We start from the raw sequence: 20964 nt of genomic DNA, 5'->3' as shown, positions 1-20964 counted from the left end.
AGAGTGGAAGAGAGAAAGGAGGGGGAGAGAGAGAGAAACATCAATTGGTTGCTTCCTGCACATGCCCTGACTGGGGCTGGGGATTGAACCCACAACCGAGGTACATGCTCTTGGCTGGGAATTTAACCCCGTGACCCTTGGATCCAGAGGCCTATGCTTTAACCACTGAGCCAAACTGGCCAAGGCAAAAAGTGCATTTTAAATAGTGACCTACTGTGTATATTCATATAAGTATATATTTATAGATGAAACTATACAGTATTTCCCCTTATTACATGTAATGTGCTGTGATAATTTCCGGTCTTAACTATCTTCTGTTTCATTACAAAACAGATAGCTTGTAAGTCATTAATTTTAATAACCCAATAATGGATTGCTACCTGTTGTTTTAAAAATAGTTTTAATCCCCTATGACAACGCATTCTTGTACAATGAGAACTTTTTTGAGGAAAATCTCACCTTATATTTGGGGCACTTATGATACTTTGAATAATCAATAGCTTTTTCTTTTAACTAGAAATGATATTAAATATTCTATTCATAGTATTTACAAGCTACAAAATACCAATCAAGAAATTAACAAAATTTAATTTAAATAAGGCATAAGACATCTTTATGAAAAAAGCATGAAATATAATTGGAAGGTATAAAATAAGGTTTTTTTTCTGAATCCTCACCTGAGGATATGTTTCTATTGGTTTTAGAGAGAGAGGAAGAGAGAGAGGGAAAGAGAATCAATCGGTTGCCTCCCACATGTGCCCTGACCAGGGATCGAACTGTAACCTAGGCATGTGCCCTGACTGGGAATTGAACCCCAACCTTTTTGGTACATTGGACAATGCTCCAGCCAACCGAGCCACTTGGCCAGGGCTAAAATAACATTTTAATAAGTGGAGAAATGTACCATGTTTCTCAATGGGAAAAATTTTCTGTCATAAAAATGTTAACAATCTAAAATTAATATATAAATAAAATGTGATTCCATTTCCACATCTCAGATTTTTGTGGGAGACTGCATAAAGTGGCTTATGTCTTTGTGTGTGTCTGAAATGTTTCATAATAAAAAGTTTTATAAGAAAGGTATAATCTCTGTAACTTTCTTTTTTCTCTTAATATTTTGTTTGTAATTTATCCCTGTTGATAAATGTACATCTTGTTTATTCATTTTATTGACAAATGGTCTATAGGGTGACTAATTTACAATTTAATCTTATGTTTAGATATTTCATTTCTTTCCAACTTTTCATTATTATAAACAATGCTGCAGCTAACACATTTGTATCTATTTCTTTTTTCCTGTTTTTTTGTTTTGGAGAGCAATGTATAGAGACTAATGCCCTCTTTCAAACTCATACTATATATCTATATATGCTTTTGTAGGCCTCCCAATTAACCTCTCTCAACATATACACAGACTTATGTATGTTTGTATAAGCAGTATATAATTATGAAATAATTCAAATTAGTCTGATATTTGTACATTAATTGCATGGACTGAGGAGGTATGAATGGAAGATAAATTTTTTTTTTTTAATATATCTTTATTGATTTCAGAGAGAGGAAGAAGGGAGAGGGGGAGAGAGATATAGAACCATCAGTAGTGAGAGAGTCGTCACTGATCTGCTGACTCCTGCACACCCCGACTGGAGATAGAGCCCACAACCCGAGCATGTGCCCTGACCAGGAATCGAACCTCGATCTCCTGGATCCTAGGTTGATCCTTAACCACTGAGCCACACCTGGCTGGGCTAAATATTTTCTTTTTATATTTTTTAAACATAAGTAGTCCAAAGGCATTTAAAAAGTTTGGCCTGGCCGGGCGTGGCTCAGCGGTTGAGCATCGACCTAGGATCCAGGCTATCGGGGTTCGATTTCCGGCCAGGGCACATGCCCGGGGTGCAGGCTAGGCAGCCGATCAATGACTCTCTCGTCATTGATGCTCTGTCTCTCTCTCTCCTTCTCCTTTCCTCTCTCTAAAATCAATAAAGATATATTTAAAAAAAAAAAAAAAAAGTTTGTATGGCCCTGGCCATCGGATTGGCTCAGTGGTTAAGAGAGTCAGCCTGCGCACTACAGGGTCTGGGTTCGATTCCAGCGAAGGACACATACTTCAGTTGCAGGCTCGATTGCCAGCCCCAGTCAGGGTGTGTGTGGGATGCAGTCAGTCAGTGTGTCTCTCTCACATCGATGTTTCTCTTTCTCTCACCCTTCAGTTCTCTCTGAAAAGCAATGGAAAAAAATATCCTCGGGTGAGGATAAATAAATAAAATAAAAAGTTTGTATGAGCCCAGGCTGACCTTGCTCAGTAGTTAGAGCATTGGCCTGTGCACCAGAGGGTCGAGGGTTTGATTCCCAGTCAAGGGGATGTACCTGGGTTGCAAGTTCCATCCCTGGACCCAGTCAGGGCATGTGCAGGAGGCAACAAGTCAATGTGTCTATCTCATATGCACGTGTCTGTCTGTCTCCCCCTCCCCTCCTTTTCACTCTCTCTAAAGAATTAATGGAGAAAATATACTCATTCCTTGGATGAGGATTAGTAACAACAAAAAAGTTTGCATGAGTGGCATCTTTTAAAAAATACTCATCTTATTTCCTTTTATTGTTTAATTTTATGGACAGAAATGATAGTATATTCCTGAATAGAAGTGGTGATTCTAGAGATTAAGTTTTTATAATAGTTTTAAAGTATAGAATTCAATGATTTTTAGTGTATTGACAAGTTCTGCAACCATCACTATAATCAGTTTTAGAATATTTTTATCACCCCAAAAAGAAACTTCATACCCATTAGTGGTCACTCCCCATTCCCTCCTCCACCTAACCACTGCAACCACAAATCTACCTCTGTCTGTAGATTTTCCTTTTTTGGACATTTCATATAAATGGATCATATAATATATGGCCCTTTGTGACTAGTGTCTTTCACTTAGCATGATCTTTTCAAGGTTTATTTATGTTGTAGCATGTTGTTAATGCTTCATTCCTTATTATGACCAAATAGTATTCCATTATCCCAAAAAATCAAAATAAGAAAAAAAATTCCATTGTCTGTCTGAATGTATCCCTTTTGTTTACCTACTTATCAGTTGATGGGCATTTGAGTTGTTTCACTTTTTGGCTATTACTAATAATGTTATGATATTCGTGTACAAATTTTTATGTAGACTAGGAGCGGAATTTCTGGATTATATGATAACTTTAACATTTTGAGGTGCCCAGCCACTGTGGTCAGTGGTTGAGCATAGACCCCTGAACCAAGAGGTCCCCGGTTTGGTTTGCCCCATCAGGGCACATGCCCAGGTTGTGGGCTCGATCCCCAGTAGGGGGCGTGCAGGTGGCAGCCAATTGATGTCACTCTTTCATCGATGTTTCTATCTCTCTATCCCTCTCCCTTCCTCTCTCTAAAATCAATTTAAAAAACAACACACATTTTGAAGAACTACCAAACTGTTTTCCAATGTAGGTGCACCATTTTACATTTCCACTAGTAATGCATGAGGATTCCAGTTTCTGCACATCCTATTTAACATTTGTTATTTTCTTTTTTTTTTTCTTTTCATTTTAGCCATCCTGTTTGGTGTGAGTGGTATCTAATTGTGGTTTTGATTTGCATTTCTCTTAATGGCTAATATTGTCTGTTTTTGCACATGTTTACTGGCCATTTATTTATATATCTCTTTGGAAATGTATTTGAATGTTTATTTAAATCCTTTGCTCATTTTTAAATTGGGTTATTTGTCTTTTTATTGTTGAGTTGTAAGAATACCATATATTTTATTGTGTTTTTTAAAGTATTGCTTTATTTGTTTGCAAGACTGATTTTTTTTTTCCCTTCTCTTATCGGAAGGTCCTATCCAAAATGCACTGATGTCTTCACAAGGATATAATTCTCAGCTTCCAGAATCCTATCCTCATCTAATACCAGCAAAGACTTTGAATCCGGTCTCTGGACAGTCGAACTATGGTGGTTCTCATACTGTTTCTCCATTAAGTAATTATCAGGGACCTGGGCAGACTCTTCATAGACCACCTATGGCTTCTAATCCAGTGACACCTTCACTCCATAGTGGTCCTGTTCCCCGAATGTCACAACATACTTCTCAGAACCCATCTGCTACACCAGTGCCTTCTGGTGGCTTTCATCCTGGAGCCAACGCACCACCACCTTTGAATTGGCAATATAACTATCCATCCACAGGATCACAGACAAACCATTATCCTCGTGTATCAACTGGACCGACTATGTCTGGGAATACAAATCTCACAAGTAATCAATATGTTTCCTCTGGAGATTCTTCACTTCAAAACAACTTCATAAAATCAGGTAGAGTTCTTTAAAATGTAGAAATGGGAAACTTTTGCTTAATTAGACTTTTGAATTAGTGTTTCAAGCCTTAAAACCATATGGAAGACTTGATTTTTAAAATCATTTTTACTGTTTAAATAAATTACTTCTCTAACCTTTAAGTTAACTTAAAATTGTGAGTTGTTCCTGCTTTGCATCTTATCTTCTGTGTTTCTTTGAGTCAGCCATGATATTTCAGGGATTCAGGAATGCATTCAGAACAACTTCCTTAAGGACTGGCTGTTACTTTTATTAACTGGGTTCTGTTTGTATACTAGGGAAACTTAATCCCTGTGGTCTCTCTTTGGTCTTGATCTGAGGTTTGGATTATCTTTTTGTTATGGCATAGACGATTTTTGGCCCCAGAAACTGTAGGATCCCAGATGTCAAAACATAATACTTTCGGAATGAGGAGTGTTATTGAGCACAACTGTGGTTAGAAAGCAGTGGACATGAACCAGTGTCACCCCAATAAATTCAATTAAGAAAAATACAGAAAGAAGAAAAACAAAGAAAGCAGTGGACAGAGATTTATATTTATGTTTTCTTCTAAGAGTTTTATAGTTTTAGCTCCTACATTTAGGTCTTTGATCAATTTTGAGTTAACTTTTTTATATGGTGTTAGGTGTTCAACTTCATTCTTTTTTTCTTTTTAATACCATTGATTTCAGAGAGAGGAAGGGGGAGGGGAGAGAGACAGAGAGAGAGAAATATCAATGATGAGAGAGAGCCATGGATCAGCTGCCTTCTGCACAACCCCCGCTGGGGATTGAGCCTGCAACCCAAGCATGTGCCCTGACTGGGAATCGATCAGTGATCTCCTGGATCATAGGTTGATGCTCAACCGCTGACCCATACCGGCTGGGCTCAACTTGATTCTTATGCATGTGCATATAAAGTTGTCCCAGGACTATTTGATAAACTATTCTTTCTCCCATTGAATTATCTTGGCACCCTTGTTGAAAATCAGTTGATCATAAATGTAAGGGTTTATTTCTGGACTCTGAATTTTATTTCATTGATTTTATATGTCTATATCTTTATACCAGCACCAAACATCTTGATTACTGTAGCTTTGTAGTGAGCTTTGAGTTTGGGAAGTCTGACCCAGTACTTGGTTTTTCTTTTTCAAGATAGTTTTGGCTGTACATCAGTTTGGGAAGAAATCTGTATATTCTTGGACTGACTTTTATCTTTTTATTTTTAACCTCAATGTTCGGTCATACCTGGTTTAAAAGTAGGTTCATTTAACTATTAAAATTTGTCTTATACACTTATCAGCATTAGTATTGTTAATTTGAAAAACACTTAAAATTCTGTATTGGGATCTGCAGGTTGATTGTGCTCAGCAGACATCCTCAAGGAAATAAACTAGTAAGAGCATACAAGTGAAATATAATATCAATGATTACCTTTTTATACTCATATGTATTTCTGCATATACTATATACAGTTCATCAGGCTTGTAGTTTGTTAACTGCTGAAACTATTTATTTTTCTTAGCTTCTTGACCAGCCATTGGCCCTGGTGAATGCATTTTGGCCTTATAAAGAGTAAGGGCTATGTCTTAGATTCTTTGAAGAAATTTTTTGACCCACAATTGTTCGGACCAAAATTCTTCTGGTTTCCCGGTTACTTTTATTCTTACTCATTTGACACCACAAGTGAGCATCAATCACTTGAAATTAATGAATAATTACTTCATTATTAATAATTATAGGTAACATTTATTTAATATTTATTATTTTCAAGCGCTTTACCAAACTTTTATATGTGTTATATGTGTTATCTTAATTTTCACATCAGTCTCTTTTACAAGTAAGAAATCTGAGGCTTGAATAATTTACCCAAAGCCACAAGAAAATAATTTGGAAACAGGTACTATATAAAAACTATTTAAAAATAGGTATACCTTCTTGTTTAAAAGCACATGATCAATAATCTGAAATATTTTTGGCTACAACAGAAACCTTCAGGTAGAGCACCTTGACTGTAGCATAGGTGTGGTGGAAGAGAATAGCAAGTGCCAGCTTATGAAGGTTTCCAAGTAAAAGAAGTAGAAAGATACATAAACTAATAAAATCAAGCTAAAATAAATGTATGCCTACCTTTCTTTTTTTTATGAGATCTCTAAAAAAACTCTTCATTTTTTTACCTTTGTTTTTTCAACCCATCATTGATAGTAGGTGCCTGATTGTCTGATTTCAAAACTGTATCTAAGTTATACTAAGTTTCTAGTCCACATATAGCTTTAGGGATCTTAGAAGACAGGTTCTAAAACTTTAGTTATTAGTGTTATAAATTACAGTTATGCAGCTTGCCCCGCCAGGCGTGGCTCAGCAGTTGAGCATTGACCTATGATCCAGGAGTTTGTGGTTTGATTCCCGGTCAGGGCAAATGCCTGGGTTGCAGACTCAATCCCCAGCAGCGGTCATGCAGGAGGAAGCTGATCAATGACTCTCTCATCATTGATGTTTCTGCCTCTTTCTCCCTCTCCCTTCCTCTCTCTGAAATCAATAAAATATGTATTTTTTTAAAAAGAGTTATGCAGCTTGAAAAAATGTCTATCCTATGAAATGTAGCATATTTTTGGATTAAAAAACATTCTTTTTAAAGCTGTGAAAAATCTCTGTAAATTCACTTGGTATGCTGTTAAACATTAGGTTGTTACATTTTTGTGGCCAGATGTATCATACACTCTTGTTCATGCTGAGTTGGTATTGTACCTTGCCCTTTTGTTCCTTTGACTTGTCTGTATTGCCAAAGATATGAAAGGCATATGTGTGCTTCTTTGATAAGGGAGTTACATGGTAGTAATCTTTGTCTTCACTTTTGTCAACAGGGCACTGATTAGTCTTGTTGGGAGCTATAAGGTTTAGTACTACGATAATTTTTCATTTTGGCCCTGGAAAATTGAACACTATTGAAAAAGCATATTGAACATTTTTGTTATTTGCCTATCTTTATTCCTTTAGTTTTACAAAATACAGGGTTAACTAGAATATATTATAAAGTAAAATGTAGTACTTATTTCACTTACAAATTTAGAGGATTAAAAAAAGCCTTGGGATGAAAAATTAAATCACATACTTATCAGTATTTTATCTACTTTATGGACTTTGTTTCTTCTCTTTGGCAAATGAGAAGTTGGAAGCAGTATTGTGGGTTTTGGAACTTTGGGTATCACATAGAAGAATTTTCCCAAGAGTAATTGCTAATGTTTTTTACTAGCTGGAACTTAATTGTCCTAATAGAAAATTGGTGAAATTGGGGCAGTAAGAATACTGGTGGATACAAATACTATGTCATTCTTAGTTTAGTTTGATGAGTATTTTGATACCTCTTGGATAGCAGTGATTTTGAGGCATATGCATAAACTTTGGATCGTTTCCTAGTTTTTAAGCTCAGGGAGTGTTCTTAATGTAGTATTTAAACCATTATTGAAAGTAATCTTTTAATTGTTACTAGGTTATTGAACAGAGTTCAAATTTACAATCTCATTTTTAACAGGTTATACCCCCCAATAAAAATGAAGCAAAATGAAATAAAACTTGGAGAATTTAGAGTAATCACAATACTTTGCAGTTTTACAAAGCTAACTCTAAACCTAATCAGTGTTAACTGAATGGAGTATATTAATAGAACATTAATAAAATTTTAAATTCATGTTAATTTTTACTGGAATATTTGACATGGCCTGTTGAAACTCTGGCATCAGTCAATGAAAAATTAGCCCAGCTGGCGTAGCTCAGTGGCTGAGCATCTACCTGTGATCCAGGAAATTGCGGTTAAATTCCCGGTCAGGACACATGCGCAGGTTGAGGGCTCCATCCCCTGTAGGGGGCGTGCAGGAGGCAGCTGATCAATGACTTTCTCATCATTGACATTTATATCTCTCTCTCTCCCCCTCTCCCTTCCTCTTTCAATCAATAAAGACATTTAAAAAAAGAAAAAAGAAAGAAAGCAACAGGGGTAAAAAAAAAAATCAATAGAGCACTGTATGCTATAAGTGATTTGATGCTGAGTTCTTATACTACTTATACTGCTTTAATAATTGACAAGTTAGAAGCGCTGTAGGAGAGACTTGGAAAGATGGTAAAGTATGCATATAAATTAAGTCATAAACCTGGGAAGTTAACGTATTTCTGGTAATTTGTTGGTGATTGTAATTAAAATGAAAATTTCGAAGTTACTCAGCTTTGGTAAAAGGCTGTTTTGGCCTTTGTCTTAAATTCTTAAGTAACATGTGAAAAACCAATGTTTCCATAGGTTCTGCACCCCCCTTAGTGAACCCACCTCTGCCTACCACTTTCCAACCAGGAGCTCCGCTTGGGCCTCCTCCGCCTGGAGGGCCACCTCCAGTGAGGGCCCTTAGTCCTCAGAAATCATCACATAGGGCTGTGCCCCAGCCCGCATTTAATTCACCTATCAACCAAGAAGGTAAGCATGGTGAAACCAAGTCAAGTCCTAAAGATTTGACCTAGGGTAGAAGGATGAATATTATCTGAAATCTGTGCATATGTATCATATTTTCCCAGAAAATCTAGTTGTTTTGGCTAGGATTGGCCTTCAGAAATTTAGAGTTTAAAGAAGTTCCTCAGAGTTCCACTGTTCTATGTATGCTGTGCTGTGGACTAGCATTTGGGAACCACTGCTGTTTACTTTTTTTTTATTGCTGTGGTTATAAAGTTAGGTGCCTTTCGGGAGAGGGAGGTGAGAGGAGAGTTCCTGCTTTTCTGGACGTGGTATTAGAACTATTTTTTTAATATATTGACTCTTTTCCATGGAAGCAGTATTTTGATTGCCACTGTTACTGTAAATATTAGCAAATATTTATGAGTCTAAATAAAAAGTTAAATATACAAGCATTTTGAAGTTTTGTATAAATTAATTTAAAGCATTGCCTTCAGATGTAACTTTATTATTTTTTTAACCTTTAAAAATTTTTTTTAATTTTTTAAAATCTATCTTTATTGTTGAAAGTATTACAGATGTCTTCTTCAGCTGTAACTTTAAAATATGTTTATTAATTTAAAAAAATATTTTGTAAAGTAAGAGATTTGATTTTAGCAGTAATATAACCATTGCAGCAAGATGTGGAAACAAGAAAACAGAAAAGAAGGGAAAAAAACCATTGCCCACTTCCTACTACTAAATACAATAAATATTTTTTTCTAGCATTTCATTTTTTTAGAATTATAAGTAGGGGGAAAAAGATTTGAGTAGTTTGAAAAGAATGGTATTAATGATGAATAACAAAAATGATAAAGCAATGTTTCACTGGTTGCCACACTATTTAAAATTTTAACCAACTAAAAATATATACAATGTTTTTGTTTGTTTCTGCAAAGTATTTTTTTTTTAATCCTCACCAGAGAATACATTTTTATTGATTTTTAGAGAGAGAAGAAAGCAAAGAAAGAGAAACATCATTGTGAGAGAAACATCAATCGGTTGCTCTCTGCAAACAGTTTTAATAAGTTTTCTGTATCAGCTCATAGCTAAAATGATGGTGGTCTTGAGAATTAGAAGTTACCAACTATATTGAAACTTTTAAACTTATCTATTTGGTGTTAAAATAATTAATAATGTTAGCACCTTTGTACTTAAGTACTAAAAGGTGATGCTATTCACTGATTTCTGTTTCTTCTGTACCTGGATTAGAGCTCATAAATAGCATATATACATAGAAGTAAATTTTTACTCTTCATAAGCAGATGTCTCTGGCATTTAACTTTTAACTCTTCAAATTGAGAGGGAAACAAGTTAAGATTTAAAAAAAAAAATTAGTGGTGGTTCTCTAGACTAAAGCAGTTCTAATTAATTTATATCATCTTAAAATTAATTCTAAATTTTTAAACTATATTTGTCGGTTTAAACTATATTTGTCATTTGAAAAGTTATCTTAAATCAGCTCCAACCTTGTAGAAATTGTAACAATTGTCCTAATGTAAATATTAATAAACTTCCTTCTTAGGTATTACATCAAGTACCAATAATGGATCTATGGTGGTTCACAATAGTTATGATGAAATTGAAGGCGGTGGCTTCTTGGGTGAGATGCTATGAAAGTTTTTTAAAAAATATATTTGTTCATTTTAGGAAACAAAGAAGAAATCTTCATAATCATGTCCCACAATAATAACTACTATTAGCATTTTTTATCTCCATGCATATAGATTTTTTTTGTTAGTTTTCCCCCTCAGAATTGGGATGGTGGGCTTTATTATGATGTTGTTATGACTATTGAGTATTTTTATCAATTAGATTTTTAAAAAATATATCTTTATTGATTTCAGAGAGAGGAAGGGAGAGGGAAAGAGAGAGAGAGAGAAAAATCAATGATGAGAGAGTTATCATTGATTGGCTGCCTCCTGCATGCCCCTGACCAGGAATCAAGCTCGAAACCCGGGCATGTGCCCTGACTGGGAATTGAACAGTGATCTCCTGGATCCCAGGTAGATGCTCAACTGGTGAGACACGCCCGGCCAGGCTCAATTAGATCTATTTAAATTTACTTAACCAGTTGAACATTTAGTGTGTTTTCATTAAAGTTGTTTTGGATAAGAATTTTCATCTGAATACAAAGTTTAGTACATGTGAAAGTAAATTAACTGTACCAAACTTAATTTTTGTGTTTATAGTTGTAACCTACATTAAATAGATTTTAATCATTGCTGTTACTTTGTTGCTAGTGTTTGTCATATTTTACAAAACTGATAAATGAAAGTATTAAATTATCCAAAGGATTTTAGAGTTATAATGCCTATAATTTAATGGATCTATGTGTTGATTTTAAGTATTCTGGAGTATAAAATAGAACTTAAAAGTTACCTTGTTTCTAGCAACACCACAGCTTACTAATAAGAATCCTACAGTGAACCGAAGTGTTGGATATTCATATCCCTCCTTACCACCTGGTTATCAGAACACACAACCACCTAATACAGCTGGAATGCCACCTTCTTCCTTGAACTATCCAAGTGGGCCACAGGCCTTTACCCAGGTAAACTTTTTGTTTTTGTTTTTTTACTTATTTTCCACCTTTTGATTTAAACTGTATATACATGAAAAAGTTTTAGAAAGTGTATAATGAACATTTTAAACCAATTAGAATAATAATGGCTATTTCATAAGACCTATGTCCTGTTACATATTTCCAGAACCAAAAAAATTTGACCAGAAAATCTAGATTACAGTTTTATTTAGAGAGAAATTAAGTAACTAGGCCCTTATACACTTCTGTTTTCAACTGAAGACATTATAAAGGCTACTTACTACTTTGAAATTATATATCTTTAGACTCCCTTAGGTGCTAATAATTTAACCGCAAGCATGAGTGGATTAAGTCTACATCCAGAAGGGCTAAGAGTTATTAATCTTCTTCACGAGAGAAACATGCTTCCAGCAACACCTTTGCAGCCTCCAGTTCCAAATTTGCATGAAGATATCCAGAGACTCAACTGTAACCCAGAGTAAGGCTTTAGTGTTTCTTATATTTTACTCATTCTAAAACTTTTCCAGATTTTTTTGGAGTTGTATTTATGAGCAAGTTGTTTACTTAATTGGTATTTGAAATGTTCTCAGTGCAGAAATAGGGTTGCAACCCCTGGGGTGATTGCTGCCCTAATCACCTGTAATGGTACTATGACATTCATTATCATGGTGGCTATATTGTTTCTTCAGTCTACAGTACGGAGATTTGATTCTATAATTCTTTATTTGCTCTCATTTTAAATTGTGTTTTATAACAAGCATAATTATAATACTCCTTCTCCCTTAAAATTGACCATATAAATTTAAATGTAATAGTGAAGCTGTTCCAATAAATTGAATTTTGTTATAAATAGTATATTAGAACCTTCAGCAAAGCTGAACTTTTCAGCAAATTTGGATCATCACCTTGGATGATGATCCAATTTGGATTACACTAGATTACTAGTGTAATCTAGATTTATATTAAGAAATGGGTCATTTGATAGTCTAGACCGTCTTACAAGCAGAGAAGAGACTTTCCTTTAGTTATATAATAGAGATTGTAACCATGTACCTTCTCTTTCTGAATAGGACTTAAGTATTGAAATGGGATAAAATTTGAGAGAGCCCCTTGAAATATTTTATTTGTTTTCTGATTCACTGTTAAAATGTGTACCTTTTAAATCTTTTCTTTTTGTTCAAAAGTAATCATAGCAACAACGGATACATCATTTTTACTTTCCTATAGGTTATTTCGATGCACATTGACTAGCATTCCTCAGACTCAGGCCTTACTGAATAAAGCCAAACTTCCTTTGGGACTGCTGCTTCATCCTTTCAAAGACCTAATGGTATGTTTCATTAGTGAAAGTAAATGTCTTGGAGAAAATTATCATTGTGGTGAGCAATTTTTACAATAGCGCAAGAATCACATACAGAATTTGTTTGATCTGTCTTCAGGAATTTGACCATTGACAAATTGTTTTGTTTGTAATGTAACCAAAAATTTTAGTACCAAACACTTTCAAAGTGAAGTAAAATAAGCATATTATTGAAAAATCTAAGAGGTACTGAATAGAATAGAGATAATAAAAGAAATAAGTCAATCATATTATTTTTAAAAGTTATAAATTATTTACCTATTAAAATACTTTACTCAGTCTCCCAGCTCTGCCATTCTTGGAATAAAATGTGTTGCTTTAAGAAGCTGTTTACAAAAAGGAACCCAAATCCTTCTGAACTACCTGGCCCCTCCCCCCCAAAAGCCCTTTCACTTTTGTCCTAAGGCTCTGGGATCTTGACATATGGCCATATACTTTTGAGAGGATCAGTGCGTAAATGAATTGATTTTCGCAAAACAAACTTTTTTTTTTCTTTTTTTAAAAAATGTGTTTTCAGACGAAGGGAGAGGGAGAGAGAGAGAAACATCAATGATGAGAGAGTCATTGATTGGCTGCCTTCTGCATGCCCCCCACTGGGGATTGAGCCTGCAACCCCGACATGTGCCCTGACTGAGAATCGAACCACTTCCTCCAGGTTCATGGGCTGATGCTCAACCACTGAGCAACATTGGCCGGGCAACAAACCTCCTTTTGATGATAGGATTTTACTGCCTTTACTGATGTTTTTATATTAAGACTTTATGGCTTTTTTTTTAATGTAGCATAAACTGTATATAGGAACATAATTGCAGAGTTTAATTGAATAGTTGAATATGACCATTCTTTCATGAGAGCTTAGTAAGCCTCTTAATGTAACATAAAGAAACTTTCAGATAATTTTGTTGGTCCTTTGTTTTAGAATGTTGATCATTCCTTTGCCACTCATCTCAAAAATACATTGTAAATTTTCTGTGTTGGTTTTGCAGTGTAAATGTTTAATGAGAAAATAAATACTTTTTAAAAGGTAAAATTTAAGAGACCAACCCTGGAGAAAAGCAATAGGACTTCATTTCAATACCTTTCTGCTAACTAATTTTTGTGTGTGTGACACTTTGGACACATCTTTTTAGCCTGGGTTTTTTCTCCCAGGGTAAAATTATAATATTCCAACAATTGTTTGGAAGGTATAATTAATGCTTCACCTTTAGTCATGATGATCACTGCCTTAAAAAAATTAGTTCTGTTTTTTCAGCAATTGCCTGTGGTTACCTCCAGTACAATTGTGAGATGCCGTTCATGCAGGACATACATCAACCCTTTTGTCAGCTTTCTTGATCAAAGGAGATGGAAGTGTAACTTATGTTACCAAGTCAATGATGGTATGTTTTTTTGAAACATTTTAAAATTTCTACTTCCATGGTAGGGAAATTGGATAATATGAATGTGAAGTTAAAAAAAAAAATCAACAACCCTTATTTACCGATAATTGTTCCACTCAGAGATAGCTTCTGTTAACTTTTTTTTATGCACTTATTCTTACATATAAATAATTATACACTTCTTAAGCAAAAAAAGTGATAATATTACTCTGATACCACTTTTTACATTTATTATATTGGGTATATAATAAATAACATATTTTATGGTATTATTTAAGCCTGTAATTTAAGAAATATTTTTATATTTCTTATGCCTTTATTCTAGGGCAGCGATTTTCAACCAGTGTGTGGCAAGAATTTTTGAAACATACAATACCTGACTGTTTAGTCAGAGGCATTGACCTCTTTTCCCTTGGATTGTCAAATAAAAAACGACAACAGCCAACACAACAATAGCCGTCTGGTGTGAAAGAATCAAAGTTATACTTAATTTTTTTTTGTCAGATTGACAAAAAGTATATTTTCTGTTGTGCCACAGAATTTTAGTAATTATTTCATGTGTGCTGTGAGATGAAAAAGGTTGAAAATCGATGCTCTAGGGTAAAAGAAAATAAGTTCACAGAATAGCTGGCATTAGCTTCATTCACTGCTGTATGAAGTGAGGGTGGGCAGTGCTAGAAGGTTAGTTGAATGTAGTTTTCTCAGTAATTGAGGAGGAGGAGATCTCTTTCAGTTGTTTTGCAGTTTATTTTTGAGGAACATCATCTAACCAACACTTTAATAGGATTATAGAAGCAAAAGGGTATGCTGATACCCACATTGAAATTTAAGTCTCTGCTTGGAAGGAAATTTCATTAAGCATTGGGAAATAAAGGAATTTAAGATATCTCTAAAAAGCACTTAAAGTTTTCTTTATTTATTGATTTGAGAGAGAGAGAGGGAGAGACATTGAATTATTGTTCCACTTATTTATGCATTCATTGGTAGATTCTGTATGTGCCCTGACTGGGTATTGAACCCACAACCTAGGCGTATCGAGACGACACTCTAAGCAACTGTGCTACCTGGCCAGGGCCAAAAAAAAAATCAATTTTGTTGTTTGTATTTTTTAAGAGTAGTGGAGCCTGGCCAGCGTGGCTCAGTGGTTGAGCGTTGACCCATGAACCAAGAGGTCACCAGTAAAAGAGTAGAGGAAAGTGAGGAAAGAGTAAGAGCATTCTTTTTATTCTATAATAATTCAGAAAATAAATGTATAGTGTTCAGTACACCTTTAAAATCTTATGTATATGTGCTTCAGTATATGAAATGAAATTGTAATAAAGGTTGAAGTCACTTTCATATGCAGCCCAGACCATTTAATGAACTGTGGCTTACCCTTTAGATACATAGGAATTTGAATTTCTAAGCAGTTAGTGGGAAGACAGATGCAATGGTAATTCATTTAGAAAATACTCTCTGAGCTCCATTGTGTTATAAGTGGTAGACAACTGTTACTCCATAGAGGTCTCATTAATTAATAAAATTCACCAAACTCTTAGACTTTAAACTTTGAAGTGTTTTTACCATAGCTTTTTAGGAGCATCCAGAGTCTGTACATATTCTGTGTCAAATGTTAATATTCTTGTTAAGAAAATGATTGACGTTTAATGAGTTTTTATCTTTTTTTCAAACTATTTTAGAAAAGTCGCTCTAGTAAGAATTAAGATGAAGAGGATAGGAGGGCGGGTGGGTGGAGGGGGAGAGATTAACGAAAGAATTTATATGCATATATGCACAACCCAAGGACACGGACAATGGTGGGGAGAGGGATTGGGGAGGGGGGTGGGACAGGGTGGAATGGGTCATTGGGGAGAAAAAGGGACATTTGTAATATTTTAAACAAAAATACACGGGGGGAAAAAATTAAAGATGAAGAGGATAATTAAGATGAAGAGGATATTAGAAAACGGGGAAAAACAACTCACAGTGATTTAGTTATCAAAGAAGACATACATAGGGCCATTTAGTATATGGGGAACTTGAATGGATCTCAAAAACCAAGTGTATATATTATCCCGTAACATTTAGTCTATATTAAAGTATTTATAAATTACTAAATAAGAAAACAGCCAAACACAAGGTTTATTAAACTTAATCTTTCAGTTTTATCATTATATGTTGTTAACTTACGTAGTTCCCGAAGAATTCATGTACAACCCTTCAACCAGAGCCTATGGAGAACCTCACAGAAGACCTGAAGTTCAGAATGCTACAATTGAGTTTATGGCTCCTTCAGAATACATGGTAAGTTTTCATTTTTTTATATACCTTATTTATCTCATAATAGTGGGTTTAAATAAAACAATATAGCATCCTTTAACAAAATTTTATGGTTTTAAATTTATAAAAGTTATACATGTTCATTATAAAAGTAGTTAATTAGTATATAAGGATAAGTCTGAAAAGTGTATGTAAAGTTCCACTTATGTTTCTTGTGTGTTCATCCAGAAATTTGCAATATCATATTGGGAACATACTTACTTTTAAGTTACTTCCAATTTTTTTTTAATCCTCACCAGAGGATATTTTTTCCACTGTCTTTCAGAGAGAGCAGAAGGGGGAGAGAGAGACAACATTGATTGGTTGCCTCACCTCCCACACTTAACCTAAATGGGGCTGGGGATCGGGCCTGCAACTGAGGTAAGTGCCCTTGGCCAGAATCGAACCTGGGACCCTTCAGTCTGTGATCCGATGCTCTAGCCACTGAGCAAAACTGGCTAAGGGCCAGTTTTTTTGTTTTTAATATATTTTTATTGATTTCAGAGAGAGGAAGGGAGAGGGAGAGAGAGTCATTGATGGGCTGCCTCCTGCACTTCCCCTGCTGGGGATCGAGCCCACTACCCAGTCATGTATTCTCACCGGAAATTGATTCTCAATCTCCTGGATCATAGGCTGGTGCTCAACCACTGAGCCACGCCAGCTGGCCCCAATTTTTTACTTTTTTATTACAAATAATTGTGTGATGAGCATCCTCTTGCAAGTACTTTTTTTGTTGTTGTTAATCCTCACCTGAGGACATTTTTTCTATTGATTTTGAGAGAGAGGGAGAGAGAGAAACAGTTGGTTACCTCCTGCACTCAGTCGGGGCTAGGGATCGAACTTGCAACCCAGGTATGTGCCCTTGACCAGGAATTGAACTTCCAACCCTTCAGTGAGTAGGTCAATGCTCTAACCATGGAGCCACAATGGCCAGGGCTTGCAAGTACTTTTATACACTTATGTGAGTATCTGAGGTCTTGTATTTTAAAAATAATAATTATGCTAATGTTTAATTAGCACTTTATATTTTATAAAGCACTTATATTTTTGATCATTACAAAGCTAAAGAAATACACTTAATTCTGTTTTACAGATGTGAAATAGACTTATTAGGTTAAGTGCCTTGCCAAATATCTTTTTTTTTTTTAAAGTACCTTCTTTTTTTTTTTTTTTTAAATATATCTTTATTGATTTCAGAGAGAGGAAGGGAGAGGGAGAGAGAGAAACATCAATGATGAGAGAGTCATTGATCAGCTGCCTCCTGCACGCCCCCAACTGGGGATCGAGCCCACAACCCGGGCATATGCCCTGACCGGGAATTGAACCCTGATCACCTGGATCCTAGGTCGATGCTCAACCGCTGAGCCACGCCCGTCCAGGCCCAAATATCTTTTAATAATTGATAGAGCTTGCATTAAATTCCAGGTCTTTTGATTTGGTTGCTCTTTCGCCATGCCATAATTGCTTGTAAGGAAAAAGGAATATGAAGATAGGACTTAACATTAACTTTTAATCTATTTTAGTATATTTTTTTGAGATAGTCTTTCTCTACCTGAGCAATTGGAGCATTTTAGTATAGAAATGATGAGGGTTCCATATCTTTTCACCACAGAGAAATTTCAGTGTAGAAAACATTTTTGTGATGCTTAATGGTTGGTGATAGCTTTCTACAGTGTAGCTGTTCTTTTGTTGAATTAAAAGCAAAAAAATGCAGAAGCATTTTTTGAATTGGCCTTCCTGGGTTTCTTTTCTTTTATCTCCCAGGTTTTGCAAAAATGGCTTTCTTTAAATTTGGAACTTGCCTATAGCAAAAGATTTTGCTTCTTCCCGACTTATCTCTTGGGCAACAGATTCTATGATTCAGCAAGAGATACGTGCAAAAAATATATAAAAGTTAGTACACTATATGACCAGTTCTGGCTGTGGTTATTTGATGCTTTTTATTGAATTCAAAACAGATCTTTGAATTTGGAAGTTTAAAGATATAGTTGTACATTTTTGTGAAACTTGGCCAAAATGTGTTTGTGAAATAACCAGCTCAGGTAACTTAATTTGTTACTTTCAGAACTGTAATTCCCCTAAAGTTGTGAAATATAATGCACATATAGAAAAGTCTACAAAACAAAAATATATAGGATACCAAGTAATTATAAACGCTATGTTAGCACCACCCAGATCAAGAAATTGAACATTGCTTACATTCCCAGAAGTCCTTCTGTTCACGTTTCCTTCCCTTCCCATCCTGGAGAAAACACTTTTCTAACTAATGCAATCATATTCTCATTTCCCCCCCTAAGTATGCATCTGAAAACTGTATAATATAGTTTTGCCTATTTTTAAAATTTCTGTTCTTTCTATATTATTTTCTTAATTCATTGTTTAGTATAGTCTCCATTTAATCTCTAAATAATGCTCATTTTATTGTTTTGTTGTATGTGGACATGACAAATGATAATTTTAAGTTTAATCCTATTAATTGTATTTAATGAAATCCATTTTTTCTTCAGTTACGGCCACCTCAACCTCCAGTGTACCTCTTTGTATTTGATGTGTCTCACAATGCAGTTGAAACTGGATACTTGAATTCAGTTTGCCAGAGTTTGCTAGACAATCTGGATTTGTAAGTATCTTAATTCAGCTTCAGTTGGGAACTAATAGTGTTTTCAAAATGGATAAGTAGTTCTAAAATACAAAAAAAAAGCTATTTAAATATGTTCTAAAAGCCTGCTTAAATCAGTTGTGAACTTTAGCCTTGCTTTCTGTGAAATTCTGTATTAACTTTTTATTATGGAAAAATTTTAAACATATAGTAAATAGAAAGAATGTAATGAACTTTCCCTCCATCCCTCCTCCCTCAACATTTTTAGCATTTAGCTATTCTTTTTCTTTCTTAATCTTAAGAGAGGAAGGGAGGGAAGGAGGGGGAGGAGGATACCAATTGGTTGCCTCCTGCACAGTCCCCAACTTTTGGGGATTTAACCCAAAACCGGGGTATGTGTGCAGACTGGGAATTGAACCCACCACCTTTTGGTGTACAGGACATACCCACCAACTGAGCCACACTGGTCAAGTGTTCTTGCTTCACGTAATCACACACAAATACCTTTTCCCCTCTTGAGTATTTTAATGTAAATCTCAATCAGCATATCATCTTACCTGTAAATACTTGGAATTATTTTAGTCCTAACTAAAATACGAGTGTCAACACCAGTCAGAATTAGCAATAATTTCATAATACTAATGAATACCCAGTTCACTTTTTGTTCCTGGTTGTCTCAAAAGTGCTTCTTTACTGTAGGTTTGTTGGGATAAGAACCTAAACTGTATTCATACATTGCATTTGACTGTCATAGCTCTTAAGTCTCTAAAATATTTGTGCTTTACTTTTTATTTGTTTATTTTAAAAAATATCTGTACTTTAAATGGTGCTTAGATACTTAGAATAACCTGTTAATGCTCGTGTGACCTTTTATCATAATGAATTATAGTATACTTGTATTCTATGGAAGAATGTGGAAAACCTAATCTCATCAGAAACAGATTAACTCCTTCACCTTGACAATAAGGGGCATCCTTGTTCTTGCTAGCAATTGCACTTTTTTTTTTTTTTAATTTTATTATTGTTTAAAATATTACAGATGTCCCTTTTTCTCCCCAATGACCCGTTCCACCCTGTTCCTTCCCCCTCCCCAGTCCCTCTCTCCACCATTGTCCATGTCCTTGGGTTGTGTATATATGCACATAAATTCTTTGGTTACTCTCTCCCCCTCCACCCACCCGCCCTCCTCCATCCCTCTGACATTCATCAGTCTCATCTATGCTTCCATGTCATTGAATCTATTCTGTTCATCAGTTTATTAAGTTCTTTAGATTCTACGTATAAGCGAGATCATGTGATATTTTTCTCTCGCTGCCTGGCTTATTTCACTTAGCATAATATTCTCCAGGTCCATCCATATTGTCCCAAAGGGTACGAGATTCTTCTTCTTTAGCAATTGTACTTTTAATGTTGTACGTTGCACATGGGGATTGTTGAGGAAGAGTCCACCAATTCACCCAAGCATGGGTAAAATTTTAAAAACATACGCAGTACCTAAATTTCTATTACATTTTAGAGTTGGTATATAGTAATTTGGAATGTATTTTTTTTTAAATAAGTATTTAGCCCAGCCACCGTGGCTCAGTGGTTGAGCATTGACCTATGATCCAGGAGACTGAGGTTCGATTCCCAGTCAGGGCACATGCCTAGGTTTTGGGCTTGATCTCAAGCAGGGGGTGTGCAGGAGGCAGCCAATCAGTGACTTTCTCATCATTGATGTTTCTGTTTCTCTCTCCCTCTCCCTTCCTTTCTCTGAAGTAAATTTTTAAAAACATTAAAAAAAATAAAATTTGGGAAAAGTAAGTTGGATTTAAAAAAATACATGTGTTTTTATTGATTTTTAGTGAGAGAGGAAGGGAGAGAGATAGAAACATCAATGAGAGAGAAACATCATCGATTGGCTGCCACCTGCCTGCCCTCCTACTGGTGATTATTCCTGCAACCTGGGCATGTGCCGTGACAGGGAATTGACCTCTTGGTTCCTGG

General features: G+C 35.2%; 1 protein-coding gene across 2 annotated transcripts in view; it reads left to right on the top strand.

The window, feature by feature from the left end:
• The window catches only part of SEC24A (SEC24 homolog A, COPII component), a 70762-nt gene that overhangs the window by 11641 nt on the left and 38157 nt on the right, over positions 1–20964 (top strand). Inside the window, exons 2-10 of one of the 2 annotated variants that reach the window (XM_016197543.2) lie at positions 3848–4324; positions 8615–8785; positions 10323–10400; positions 11191–11351; positions 11648–11820; positions 12570–12672; positions 13955–14081; positions 16255–16364; positions 18887–18999. In XM_016197543.2, coding sequence (XP_016053029.2) covers positions 3848–4324; positions 8615–8785; positions 10323–10400; positions 11191–11351; positions 11648–11820; positions 12570–12672; positions 13955–14081; positions 16255–16364; positions 18887–18999 — 1513 coding nt within the window. The remainder of the gene's footprint in view (positions 1–3847; positions 4325–8614; positions 8786–10322; positions 10401–11190; positions 11352–11647; positions 11821–12569; positions 12673–13954; positions 14082–16254; positions 16365–18886; positions 19000–20964) is intronic. The other variant, XM_016197544.2, reaches the window with a different exon arrangement.

Source organism: Miniopterus natalensis, chromosome 4, assembly GCF_054644295.1.
Source record: "Miniopterus natalensis isolate mMinNat1 chromosome 4, mMinNat1.hap1, whole genome shotgun sequence".
In the NCBI taxonomy this organism is placed as follows: Eukaryota; Metazoa; Chordata; class Mammalia; order Chiroptera; family Miniopteridae; genus Miniopterus; species Miniopterus natalensis.
This window is presented reverse-complemented; position numbering and strand designations above follow the sequence as displayed.